The 13,749-nt window shown below is 34.4% G+C and overlaps 2 protein-coding genes and 1 long non-coding RNA gene across 3 annotated transcripts; 2 read left to right on the forward strand and 1 right to left on the reverse strand.

Annotated features, from left to right (window-relative positions):
* Window positions 1-3,376: 3,376 nt before the first annotated feature.
* On the reverse strand, window positions 3,377-12,230 carry LOC121265024 (NADH--cytochrome b5 reductase 1). Its single transcript, XM_041168457.1, has 9 exons — window positions 11,785-12,230; window positions 6,711-6,852; window positions 6,243-6,333; window positions 6,049-6,126; window positions 5,847-5,927; window positions 5,639-5,728; window positions 4,930-4,995; window positions 4,377-4,463; window positions 3,377-3,700 (listed from the first exon to the last, which is right to left on the reverse strand). The coding sequence occupies exons 1-9, from the start codon at window positions 11,891-11,893 to the stop codon at window positions 3,608-3,610; spliced, it is 837 nt and encodes a 278-aa protein (XP_041024391.1). The 5' UTR covers window positions 11,894-12,230; the 3' UTR covers window positions 3,377-3,607.
* On the forward strand, window positions 6,849-7,193 carry LOC121265025. The gene is made up of 2 exons (XR_005940596.1): window positions 6,849-6,989; window positions 7,052-7,193. It is a non-coding gene; the product is annotated as an uncharacterized LOC121265025 (long non-coding RNA).
* LOC121265023 lies at window positions 9,355-10,553 on the forward strand. The gene is made up of 2 exons (XM_041168456.1): window positions 9,355-9,389; window positions 9,436-10,553. Exon 2 carries the CDS (start codon window positions 9,497-9,499, stop codon window positions 10,394-10,396), a length of 900 nt encoding a protein of 299 aa, XP_041024390.1. The 5' UTR covers window positions 9,355-9,389; window positions 9,436-9,496; the 3' UTR covers window positions 10,397-10,553.
* Window positions 12,231-13,749: the final 1,519 nt, after the last annotated feature.

Below are 13,749 nucleotides of genomic sequence, written 5' to 3' on the forward strand. Positions count from 1 at the left end.
TCCACCTTACACATTTATACTCCACTTGACAAGTGTAAAGTGTGTTGCGAATGAAGGGTTATGATGATGCCATGTGTCCAAAGAAATCTCCTAGTGATCCTAGGTTGATTTGGATATCTCACTTGGTGATGTGACAGCTATTTGATCTAGGTGCCACGTGGCACTCTCTGGTTGACCTATTTTTCATCTAAAAAGTTCAAAACTTTTTATTACACCATAAAATCTTATATATTCCTACAAGGCTAATGATGTAATTCGTTTTGCCAAATGATACTCCTAAGTGCCTTACATAAATCAAAAAGGAAAATTCATCTCCATAGTGGATCACAATCCAATTACGTTAACGGACTAAAACTTAATTGATCGCTCGATTCATGAAATCTTGAAAGGATTTCAAGGGATTTTTAAGGTCTAAAGGAATTCTTTCCATCAAATTTCTTTTGCCCTTTACAATAACAGCAAAGGGAATCCACATGCCAGACCTTCTCTGCACTCGACCAATTACAATGCAAAAGAAATAACAGAAAGCATGAACCAAAATATGGGCCTCTAATGAACCTAATGTCCTGAGTAAAATAACAAGTAAATAAAAAAATAGCCAGTAATTGGACTAGAGGCCCATAACACCTAAACTATTTCAATCCATTCAAGCCTTGTAACATGAACCAACATGTCGGTCCATGAACGAGCCCATCAGCTAATGACTTCCTCAAGCTCACATGTGACAAATGTTTCAAGAAAATTTGAGGTTCTTGTTATTATTATTTGATTGAATATACTATTAGTTGTTTTTAGTCGATTAGATTAACACAACTAGTTATATAAACCATATTTTCTTTGAATAGTGCTAATGATAATTACCTAGTTATACATATTTTCTCTATCAAGTAGTTTGAACCAATTCTTGTATTTTATATATATTTGTGGAATATTGATTCATTATTAAACATGAGTAAATAAACTATTTATGTAAAAATATATGTTTTGTATGAATTGTGCACACACATTTTAAGGACTCAATAAGAGTCAAATTCTGAAAAAATTAAATGGAGGAACGACAATCTTATGGATCGAGGAGTCAATTAGGCAATTTGAGAGATGGACACGTAGATGCCCTTCTACAAAAAGAATGAGGACTGTCTTGGGCTCAAGGATAAATTGCACAAAAATAGAAGAATTTTGATTCAATCTTAGTAGAAAAGTTGTACCTTGATGGTTGAAGTTTCAAAACTAAATCTAGAGGTGTACAGAATTCGGTTTGGACCTAACCAGACTGAAAATTTTGGTCCGGACTGGATAATGTACCGGTTGATTTCGGTCCCAAACATTATGGACTGAAGAAATTCGGTCCGGTCTCGGAGTCTATACATTTTGGGCCAGACCGGACCAAACCCCTATATACATATTTTAAAAATATTTTTAATAATTTAATATATTATTTTTATATAGTAATTTTATAAGTTAATGATGTAATTTTCATCTAATTTATTATCATTAACCATATAAAATATGAAGTAATATATGCTATCAATTAATAATAAATAATAAATCATGTGATAATTTATGTCATTATATGTAAATAGGCTAATACATCATTCATTCATACATACTCTACTATTTACACTTAATTAAAGTAATTAGATAGTTTTGTTTTTTTAAATACCTAAGTTGCAAGCATACATGAATAATCTATGTACAATGAACTTATTTGATATTCATTAACCATATATAAAATGTATGACATTATTAATAATTATGCATATTAAAGAGTAAAGTCTAAGTTAGTCAGTAGTAACTATCAACATCATAAATATAATTACAGTTAAATATTTTTTTAATGATTTAGTTACATAATCCACATTAATAATTCACTTAATTTTAATTCTAGTAATTTAAATAATTTTTTAATTTATTTTTTTGCAAAAAAAAAAAAGATGAAACAAAATAACAAAATAATTGGGTCGGACCGAATGAACCAGATCGATAGCTACCGGTTTGGTTCGATCCCTATGGGTGTTCGGTCCGGTCCGAAAATTTCATTTCATCACCCCCCCACTCCAGACCGGACTGGACCGAACCGGATCGATTTACACCCGTAAGTCTAAATCTATAATCCTATACAAATATAATGATACTAAAATAAATTATCAAAACATGATAAAATGAGGATCAAAAGTTTTCAATGAACAGCTTATGATATTAACACCAAGTTAGCTGGTTGAGTGCTTTATGGAGCAATACAGCTTGTGTAAGGTTTTCCGCTTTAACAGATGTGATTTAGAAAGTTTTTTGATAGCTTAGCAAGTTCTATATTTAAACTTAGGAGAGAGATGAGAAAAATGTTGAAATGGTGGGGCTATGTTGCTGGTTGCGTGAGGAACAGGGAATATGCAGAAATTATGGCCGGATAGGTAGTTCTGTGGGGGGAGGAAAGGAATGGTCATGGGTCAATATCAAAGGTAAATATCCAAATTACTTTTGGGTATTTTTTTATGCAAGTAATGATGAGCTTGACATGTGGCCAACTTAAGAACCACTGGATTGAAAAGATTATTTTATTCTAGACCATACACATAAAGTGACAAAATCAGTTGGATAAGCATTGGAATGAAACTAGAGGTGAAGATGATGCTCAAACGTTGGCCATTCGAATTCTCATCCAAAGAACTCGTGCATGCTTCAGACAGAACTTTTAAAAAATGAGATGATATGAAATGAATTAAAATGAGAGTTATAAAATATTATTAAAATATTAATTTTTAATAATAATAATATTATTTTAAAATTTAAAAAAATTAAATTATTTATTATATTATATGAAAATTTGAAAAAATTATAATGATGAGATGTAACATTTCTTGCATTCAAATTGAGTTTTAATGTTTTATGAGATTTTGATAAATAAAAAATAAAAAGTTAAATAAAAAATATTATAAAGTTAAAATATTGTTAGAATATAATTTTTTAATATTATTTTTATTTAAAAATTTAAAAAATTTGAATTATTATTATTTTTTATTTAAAAGTTTTGAAAAGTTGTAATGATTAATATAAAAATATTGTAATAATTAGTTTAAAAGTATTTGTATTTTAGTAATATTTTAGAAGAAGAGGAGATGAGAATATAATTTTGGGATGAAAATCTTTTCCAAACAAACCCTAAAAATCAAAGAACCTATTAAATATTATCGTTAAAATTAACTAGATGGTCGGTAATTAGATAATATGAATTTGGTCCAAACAAACCCTAAAAATCAAAGAACCTATTAAATATTATCGTTAAAATTAACTAGATGGTCGGTAATTAGATAATATGAATTTGGGGTATTACACCTAATGAAATTAAGGCTACTAATTTAGATAAAGTAGAAGAAGATGATGAGAATTGCAAATCATTCGATAAAAATGTTGACGGACTTGTGCATAATCATGAGGATGATTTTCCACTTTAGAATTGGATTGTCTTGCTTATGTTTGCATACAAAATCAACACGAAAAGTTCTATCTATTGCCTTTTGGGTATATCTCGTTGCTTTAGTTTGTGCGTACTTCAAATTATTAGCAGTGTACCACATGTAGAGCGTCATGACAATATCTCAACCATTGATCAGAATTGGAACTGCATCTCAGAGGTATATCCAAGGTCGTCGAGGTGTGCAGCCATTGCCTTGTTCATGGGTGGTGGTCCACACCTAAGCATCTACAGATCAAGGATCAAAATCAGTACTAGTGAATTTTACATCAAAGATTTAAGCAGCAATATATTATCTAAATTAAATCTAAAATAAAACCTGATCAAATTTCACCTTACTCTATTTTTTCTAAAGTTTGTCCAACTTAAATCACAACTAGTTTGGATTGATATGTCTTTGTCTAAAGTCAATTTGCATCTTGTTTAAGTTTGTACTCATTTGTTTAAATCTTTTCAGGTGTGTGTCCGCTCATGTGAATGTATGCATATCATCACACGTGTACTATATCAACTACGCCATTCTTCCCACATTCAAAATTCACCAGTACTGACTTAAATTTTGAAGCCACTTTGTGATGACATTTGCAAATATTACGTGCCTTGACTTGTCTATCAAATCCTGAGATTCCTTCATTCTGTTGGGATAACTTTATCAGTATTTTTTTTTTTTCAATTTTCTGTTTCAGACTTCAAGGCCGCGCACGTGTACGCGCATGTGTGTAAGCACACATGCGAGTGAGAGGAAGAAGAGAAATGCCTATAGCAAATTAGACAGTTCCAACTATTTCAAAGAGAGAAAAAGAAACAAGTTTGGAACTAAATTTTGGGGGAACATATTTGGAAGGAAATAAAACTAGTTTTTAGGAGTATATAGTTGGAAAGGTGGAAGAGTCAAGTCCCTTACCTTAATATCAACCGCTGGTGCAGGGCAGTGGTTTTGAATCATCTCCTTTGATATAAAGCCAACACCACCATGCCATACTTCAGGAGGCTAAGGAAGTAACATTTATTTGAGCAGTTAGTCACAACAGGGAAAAATGACATACAACATCAGCTGGGTTGCCATAGTACAAGCTAGAATGTTGCAACATTGATCATATGAAGGCTTACCGACAGTATTACTTAACTAACAGTCCGTCAAGCAAACTATTTTGAATAAAGAAAACATCCATTGGACAATTCCAATAAGTTTAAATGACAGGCAAGATACAGTGGTGAGTACGCTTATAATCAAAGAAATGGATTTTCTTTTCAGTAAAATGACAGAAGAAATGGGTTTTGGGAACTTTATTTAATTATTCATTGAAAGATTCCATGCTTTGTTTTTGGTGGGGGGAAGCATTGTGTGTTATACATTCTAAGTTAACGGTCCTAAAATTTCAAAACCGTGCATAACAATTTGAAGCGCATGGAGGAAGAATACTTGGGAGACAAGATGCATGATAAAGGAAACTAACCTGATTCAAGACATAGTAGACTTTAAAGCGATCAGGGTAGTTAGTAGCAAGACCATCCAATTCTTCCTGCATATATTTAAGAAGGGATTAATCATTTAAGAACTTAATCCAATGAACTGATAGAAAGCACCTTTCTACGGGGAATGCGAAAAGAGAATTAAGCATTTATATAACTTTAAATTAATCATTCAAAGTAGAATCCTAAAACAAATAGCCATCATATTAATGAAGATAATAATTGCAATTTTCTTTTTCAGTTAAAAAAAAAAAAAGATGCAAATCTAAGTGCATAATTCTATTTTGGGGCTTGGGATAAGAATGAGTAGATATCATTGTTACATTGTCCCAAAAGTCATAGCTAAGTCCATTTAACGTTCAAGATCATCCTTGAATAAAATGTCAAAACTATTCAGTTCTTCTCATTCCCAATCCTGTAATAAAATTACTCTATGCATGTACAACATCTAACAGAGTTTGAATAAACTGCAAACCCCTTTACAAAGTGGGCATTGTCTCAAAAGGATTCATTTATTGCAACGTCCTTGGGGGACTGAGCATGCCTAACTTCAAAAGCACAAGTTAAAGGAAATGATAGTTTGGTTTATGTGGACCCCATTGAGCCTCAAAAGCTCAAATACTTAAATCCAATTAGAAAAATGATAAAGATGAACATACAAGGACACATAATGGTGAAAGTAATAGCAATTACCTTTAAAAGAATATCCTCTTGTGTAACATTCGCATAAATAAGGTGCACCTTTGTCCTGTCTTTGGGGTTTTCCAATATGGCTCTAGCAACCTAGAGTGTGGTCAGAAAGAAATGAAATATGCCACTAACACCAAAACCTTATCAAAGATACTATGTCTATAACTTAAAATGAACAAAGTATTCAGTAAAAATTAATTTCTACTCGTACTTGGAACATTGGAGTAATTCCAGAGCCTCCAGCAAGCATGCCAAATGCTCTAACTTGACCAGGTTGATACTTGAAACGGCCCTGGTAGCAGTATTATTTGTTAGCCCACTTATAGAATTATAAACAAGGAAACAGCCTTCTATAAAGAAGACAAACACAGAAGCAGCCAAAACCAATTTTCAATATTCCCAGGGAGTTGTACCTTGGGACCCTTCACAGCAAGATAATCTCCAACCCGCATCTCACGAAAATGGTGTGACATCCTTCCTTGTGGATACATCTATTTACAGGAAAATTCAAAGCAGAAGACCAATTCAAAAGGGCCAAAACCCAAAATTGTGGGACATAGATTAACTGAATAAAGTCAAATCTCAAATAAAAAATTCAAGTACAAACCTTTATAACTAGTTCAAAGTAACCAACATCAGAATCCAAAGTAGTTGGCGTATATGGCTTTATGACCTCCTCTCCTTGGCCATCTTTGCCACTGTTTAAGAACAAAGCTAGTGAAATGAGACAAAACCAGTAAAAAATATGATCCATCCAATGAATCGAATTTGCTGATACAAGTGCCAACAAACATTTAGGTGTGGTTTGGATAGTGAGATGAGATGAGATGGTTTTAGATGAAAGTTGAATAAAATATTGTTAGAATATTATTTTTAATATTATTCTTGCTTTGAAATTTGGAAAAATTGAATTGTTTAATATATTTTGTATGAGAATTTGGGAAAGTTATGATGATGAGATAAAATGAAACACTTTCACTATCCAAACAGGGCCTAGAAAACATTTCATACACAGCTAATAAATAAGTGTAGAAAATAATTTGAACTTGCTGCATAAATAGTAACACAAATAAACCTGCAACTTATATGTTGTCCAATTGGAAGACCCAGAACTGAAGTTGGTGCAGGAAGTTCAAATGTGAACTTTGCCACATTGTGGCTCAATTGTTTGCGCTTTACAAGTTTAAACTTCTTGAAGTTCTCAGGATCCAAGCATCCTGTAAGTGCAAGCCGTGATGTGAGACAGTTTGCAGAGAAAAGAAATAAATAGATATAGTTTGCATGGATGCAGAGCCAATTAGTATTTCAAAAGGGAAAAAGTAAAAATAAGGGAAAACGAAGTTTTTATGTCAATGTCAATGAATAGATGCATGCACAGACAAGCAGGAACCAACAATTACGATGGTGATTTTAAAGAATGATAGAAATATTTGCAATGATTAGCTTCTACAGCATGGAACCTTTGCTCCATGCATCTAAAATGTAAATAACTAGATACATGTAATTAAATTGTTAACTTTTTATCAATTAATTTTGAAAAGACAAAAAATAAAGACAGCAAAAATAAAAAAAAAAACTAATGAAGGATAGAATATATTTTTTGATAGGTAATTTTCAAAGGATAGAGGATATACGAAAAAGTCTGCCAGCCCAATCTTTTTATTTATTCCTTTTTCTTTTCTTTCTTATTTTGATAAATAGCTTTCCCAGGTTTCTTTGGAAGACTGCAACTTAGGATAATTTAAGGAGGCGGCGGGTGTCAGGAGGTAGATGGGGAAACCATAGACCATTTGTTACCTCATTATGATGTTGCTAGTGCATTATGGCTGGCTGTCTTTAACCTTCTGAAGATGGAATGGGTAATGCCACACTGGGTGATGGACTTTCTATTGTGCTGGAACGGACGATTTGATAACCAACAAAGTAAAGCTCCATGAAAAATGAAATAGATTTGTCTAATGTGGCACATATGCAGGGAGAGAAAAAATAGAAGCTTTGAGGATTGTGAGAAGACTGTGGAGGAGCTTAAGAGTCTCTTTTTAAGAGCATTTTTCAGCTGTTGTCGACATGCATATGTTCTTCCAACTCAAGGTTTTAGGACTTCTTTAATCTCTTTACTCTTTCTAATTAGGTGTATCTGTCGTATGCATCATGTGTACTTAGATTCACTCATGAATAAGCTCTTATTTCTTAAAAAAGAAAAAATTCCCTCCAAGGCAATCATTGAGTTGATAAAGCATGAAGAAACATGGACTGATATTGACACTTAACACAAGCTGGAGTTTGATCGTCTCTCAAGATCAACAGAGCTCTCCATGCCATTACATACAGGTATCTTATAAATTTCATTCCATTTGTTGCTATATCTAACTTACAAGTATTTCTGCCATAGATATGCAGAAATGACCGTGCAGTACATATACCTCAAATGTCAAATGCATAAACTAATAAGTGATCAGAGTAGGTTTGTGCAAAATCAAGCCAGAAGCTTTTAAACACAGCACATCTTATTGGTAACTCGGCCAGAATGAGACTCCTAACAAGAAGCCTAGGGTGCTCACATGTGGCATAGTTGATCAGTCATCCTTCCAAAGATCATGATACATATTAAACATGACTCACCACAATTCCGCTTCTTTCAGGTAAATGGAACTGGCAGAGTTGAAATTATTTCTCACCAAGTAATTGGGGTAGCTCAATGTTTCCAGTATATAAAAGATCACTAATAATTGGGGTAGCTCAATGTTTCCAGTATATAAAAGATCACTAATAGCAATCTCCAACTAACCAGAATGAGACAAACAATAATATGTGTACTAAAGTTAAAATAATTAAATTCAGGAGGGATAATTCACTTTGCACCTTCAAATTACAGAATGGGTACCTTTATAGGAAAACTCTCAGACGTGAAAACTCTCTCCGTACGTAAGGAAAACTCTCTCATATGTAAGACCCTAAGGAAGCCGCCGCCACCCTTGCCGGTGAGTGACCTCTCACCGTCGTCACAGACAAAGCGCCCCGGCGACTTCCTTGAGGGCCGTCCGGCGTCGGTCCAGAGGAGAGAGAAAACAATACGAAGCGTGAAATCCCTAAGGAACCAGATCTGCCGCCACCCACCCTTCGCCGGCGAGACACACCGCACCTTCGGCACAAATAAAGCCGATGGACCTCGGCGACTTCGCTGAGGACCATCCGGCGTCGGTTCAACCTCCGGCGTCTTAGATTTGCCTCTCAGAGTACTCCGGCGATCCTCCCGAAGGCTCCATTTGGTCGTGCCGTCAACCCTGAAGGCTCCGGCGAGTGCTCCGGCGACTTCTGTGAGCACGATTTGCAGCTGGAAACAACTCTGCAGTGCTTGCAGTGAGCACGACCTGGAGTCCACAACTTCGCATTGCTTCTTTGAGATGATGAATGGTTGTTGAAGAAGGGGAGTGGGTCAGTATGGGTTCTTCTATGGAGTTGGCCATAGAATCCAAATCATTTACATTGGTAAAGGAGGGGAGCATGTTGGCCATTACTGAAAGGAGTCGAAGGGTGATATCTAAGTTGGTCCTAGGTTCGACAACAGAGCAGTGGCTGGCCAAGGCCATAGAAGCGTGTACTAACGATAAGAAACAAGATTTTTTTCTCTACTGTCCGGGAAGGTCGACACAGTTTCACAGCGCATTGCTGCTTGAATGCTCGCGGACGGTATATGGCGGTGGAGGAGTATGGTGGTGGGGGAGGAGGAATTTTATTTTCATTCCTGAAGAGGGGGGCAGTGGTTGGAGAAGGATGGGGGAGGTGCTGCATCATTTTTCCTTCGGCAAGAGAGGGAGTGACGGCTTGGAAGGACAAGGTGGTGTGGCAGGGAGGGAGAACATGGAGAAAGACCCAAGTACATCCTCGGTGGCGAGGCAATCCTATGCGGCAACTCTAAAGACGGGACATGCTTCGAGGGTTCAGAGTGTGGGGGGTCTGTCAATCACGCCTCAAGAACAGCTTGTCGAGATGCACAATTCTCTAAAGGAGATGGAAACCCAACTTGTCGAGTTGAAGACAGCGATAACTTTCTTGTCTACGAAAATAGATCGGCTTTCAGCTGGAGGCAACAGGGTGGTAAGAAACATGATAGGCCCGAATCCTTTAAACTTAGAAAAAGGAAAACGGAAGATCGGATTCGGTCCTGTCCCTATAACCAGATCCAGGAGAGTATGGCAAGTCAAAAGGAAATCTGGGTTATTTGAAATGGGGTCTACATCTGGTATTGGCGTAGAGACATCAGTAATGGAATGTCATTCGCCTCGTGTAACACAGGATAGATCGATAGTCGGTATTACACCCTTGGTCCTTGAAGAAACTATGGCTCCCTCGTCAGAGTTAAAGGAAAAAGGTGTACTGCCAAGGTCTAAAGGAGATGTAGGATCCGCTATCACCCCAGAGGTAAAGGGACTTGTTATCACCCCAGAATCTCCAATGGGGACCCCGATACCATTGGAGAGAACCAATGGAGTTACTGGAGAACCAATGGGTTTGGCGTTGGTGCCTTGTGTAGAGGAATGTCTAGAGTCGGGAGTGCAGGTTGATGGGGATATTGTGGCTCCCCTAGTCTCTCTTCCTCCAATAGCGGATTGGATTCTGCCTAAAGTTAACGAGATTCAGCAGTTTGTGAAAATTTCACATGGAGGATGTGAAGACCAATTTAACGAACTAATTACTGCGATCGAGGCAAGCTGCACACTTGAAACCAAATCAAACTTCAAGAAAAGCAGGGAGTTATAGCGTCTCTTTTCGACAATCAACTACGACGCTAAGAGTGGTAGTTCAACTAGAGGGAAGTCTAAAGGGAGGGTATTGTGAATACGAGAATCAAGGTGTTGGGGTTGGTGTTCGGGTAGAGTTTTAGTTATACGGGAAACAAGGATTGGGGTCGGGCCTGATGTACTTTAGGTTGGTTTTTTTATGGGCTTTTTGGGGAATTAGGGGCTTGTTGGGTCATTTTGGGCAAGGTGTTTTCTTGTATACATTCAGTGTACTTGGTTTCTCCTTTTGATATATACAATATTTTTACTTATAAAAAAAAAAAAAAAAAATTACAGAATGCTTAGCAATCTATATCCCAAGCCACCAAAACTGACATTGCACCCTCAAACTACAAAAAGCAAACACTTTGCACTTTGCTTCATTCCGGACATCAAGATGGATGAAAAAATAAATTGCACCTTCAAACTACAAAAACCAAATACTTTGTACCACGTTTAATTCTGGACATCAACATGGATGAAAAATAGGTGAAGTGGCACAATTTTATGGTCTGATCTTAATAGAGGGTGCAAAGTGTCTGTTTTTTTGTAATTGGGGGGTGTAACATGCCTGTTTTGGTAGTCTAGAGTGCAAAGTGCGAAACTTCAAGTAATTTGAGAGCTCAATGCATACTATTTCCAATTCATGAAGCTATTTATTTCAAACAATCCAAAAGACCAACTTCAACCACATTCAAAATTTTGTTTGATAAGTAAAAAATGATGATGATAAAAAAAATAAATAAATAACAATTAAGAGTTATTAAGTCATAAAGGTGTACGTAACGATGATCAAATGAAAATGACAAACCGTCAAATTAAGATTTCAAATAAACAGAAAATTAATTGTAAATAATTACATAAAAATAGAAAGAAGGATCTATTAAATCATCTATTAAATCTTTACATCTAGTACCTTCAAAAATATTCTTCACCCTGTCATCCACCTATAAGATCACCAGGAGAACAAAATTTCGAAAGCATATCATAGCAGAAACAGCCAATCACCAAACAATTTTTTTTTTCTTTACAAAAGTACCTCCCGTGAATTAGGATATAGAAAAAGTGTGACAATAAAAGTGATCATGCACTCCCATGGTTAAAACGAGGGCGTGCCAATAAAATCCAAATATATTAGTTCCTCCAATCAAGAAACGTACAAGGAAAAATACGGTCTATAGTCGACAATTAGCAATCTAAGCATACAATCAACACATTCGATTTGATCACACGGAAAGATGATTGAGAACTATACAACCATGCAAGACACTGCAACAAATGCGACGAAGACTAAACTATCAGCCTTTTGATAACGAACATATACCAAATCCAAATTGCACATGACAGAAACAAAATAAGAGACCAGACCTTTGGATTTTTTGGAGGAATAGAAATAGAAAGCACCAGCCCCAATGGCTGCAAGAGCCACTGCCACACCCACAATGATCTGGGTATCTAGTGTCTGCAGGAATTCCATGAACCTTCCAGTTGTAGAGAGCAGATTTATGAGAAATATTCCTTATTTTTTAACCAAAACCCAACTCAACCAAGAAATGGGTAGAGAGATCAGTTGGTTGGGCGCATTTTCTCCCCCTTTTGGTCTCTCCTATTAAGCGTTGCTGGTCTTGGTAGTAACGACGACAGAAAGAGGAGAGGGTTGATAAAGAATGAGAAGTTAGGAGGGCATGATGGACAACTGTGTGGTTGTACCTTCGGAGAGGCGACCTTAGCACCGGGCACGCCGCACGGAGTCTGGTCCACCTACCAACCCGTTCGGCTTCGTGCGGTGCCCTATCAATTCAAAACGCTCGTGCTTTTATTTTTTTAATATTATTATTATTTTAAAATTTAAAAAAATTAAATTATTTATTATATTTTATGTTAAAATTTAAAAAAATTACAATGATGAATTAAGATAAAATGATAATTTAAACAAAACCTTAATATTAAGAGAAAGTAACGTTTGGAAAAAGAAATCATTACATCCCATCTTTATCTTTTTTTTTTTCAAATATAATTAAAAAACAAATATTTTAGATGCGAGTTAGATAATAAAATAAAAATAAAATATTTTTAAATGTATTAAAATATTATTATTATTTTAAGATTTAAAAAAATTAAATTATTTATTATATTTTATGTAAAAATTTTAAAAAAATTATAATAATAAATAAGATAAGATGAAACACTTTTATTATCCAAATAAACCAAACTAATCATTTCAATTTTTTTAAAATAATAATTACAGTTGTTTTAAACTCTTTTTTTTTTTTTTTTTTTTAGGCCGTGGTACCATCCGTTTATTTTGAAATAAACAATATTCAGACAACGAATATTCCTGCCCGCAACCCATTATATAAAATATTAAAAATGTATTTTAAATAATCTTATATCTTAAATAATTAAACATTTAACATGTATATGATCAAAATAATAAAATTGAATCTAAAGAATAATAACATTCATGTAATTATAAAAATAAAGAATTCTGATTAATATCAATATATTTATCTAAAAAACTTATATTTATAAGTGCGATATATCCTATTGTAAAATATGTATATTCCATGACTACTTATAATATATACTATTCTTTTATTTATGGAAAATGTCAGTATAATTTGTGATTTTGTTCTCTCATTTTAATTTTATATATATATATATATATATTTTTTTAAAAATAATAATAAATGAAGTATCGATATTTTTCTAAAAATAATTAAAATATCTAAATATATTTAAAAAAAAACAATTTACAGCACACAAGAAAAAGTTGGGCGGCGCAGTACCTATCATTTATTTATTTATTTATTTAAGACTTTCTTCCTTTTATTGTTTATCGGTCATAATCAGAGTATGGAATTCGTCGTGTTCACGGTTTGGAAGCTGGGGTCCAGCCTGGGAAGAGTTGGGGATTTGACATCTACCCGAGTTTTGTTTTTTTCAAAAGGAAGTAGGCGTAGCCTACGGTTTTGTGCAGGCGCACTTGGTTTTCAACTAATTAAAAAATAAAAAAAAAAAAGGAAAAGGTTATCTTGAGGTACAGATTGAATGACATGTTTGGTTGTCGATCTCGCTTCGTCAACGTAGGCAGAAAGCCGCCACGAATGAAAAACTTTATTTACAACTTTACAAGTGTAGATAGTTGACCTAATAAAATATAGAAAATTTTATAATTTAAATTTTATAAATTAAGGTTTATAAGCAAATAGTGTATTTTAAATAAATATCTATTATGATTTGAGAATAAAATAATTTCCATAATAAAGCAGGTGCAGCTAGAAGCGCTCATTTTTAGATTGTAGAAATGTTTTTTGATTTTTTTATTTTTTT

This window comes from Juglans microcarpa x Juglans regia, chromosome 5D, assembly GCF_004785595.1.
Source record: "Juglans microcarpa x Juglans regia isolate MS1-56 chromosome 5D, Jm3101_v1.0, whole genome shotgun sequence".
NCBI classification, from domain to species: domain Eukaryota; kingdom Viridiplantae; phylum Streptophyta; class Magnoliopsida; order Fagales; family Juglandaceae; genus Juglans; species Juglans microcarpa x Juglans regia.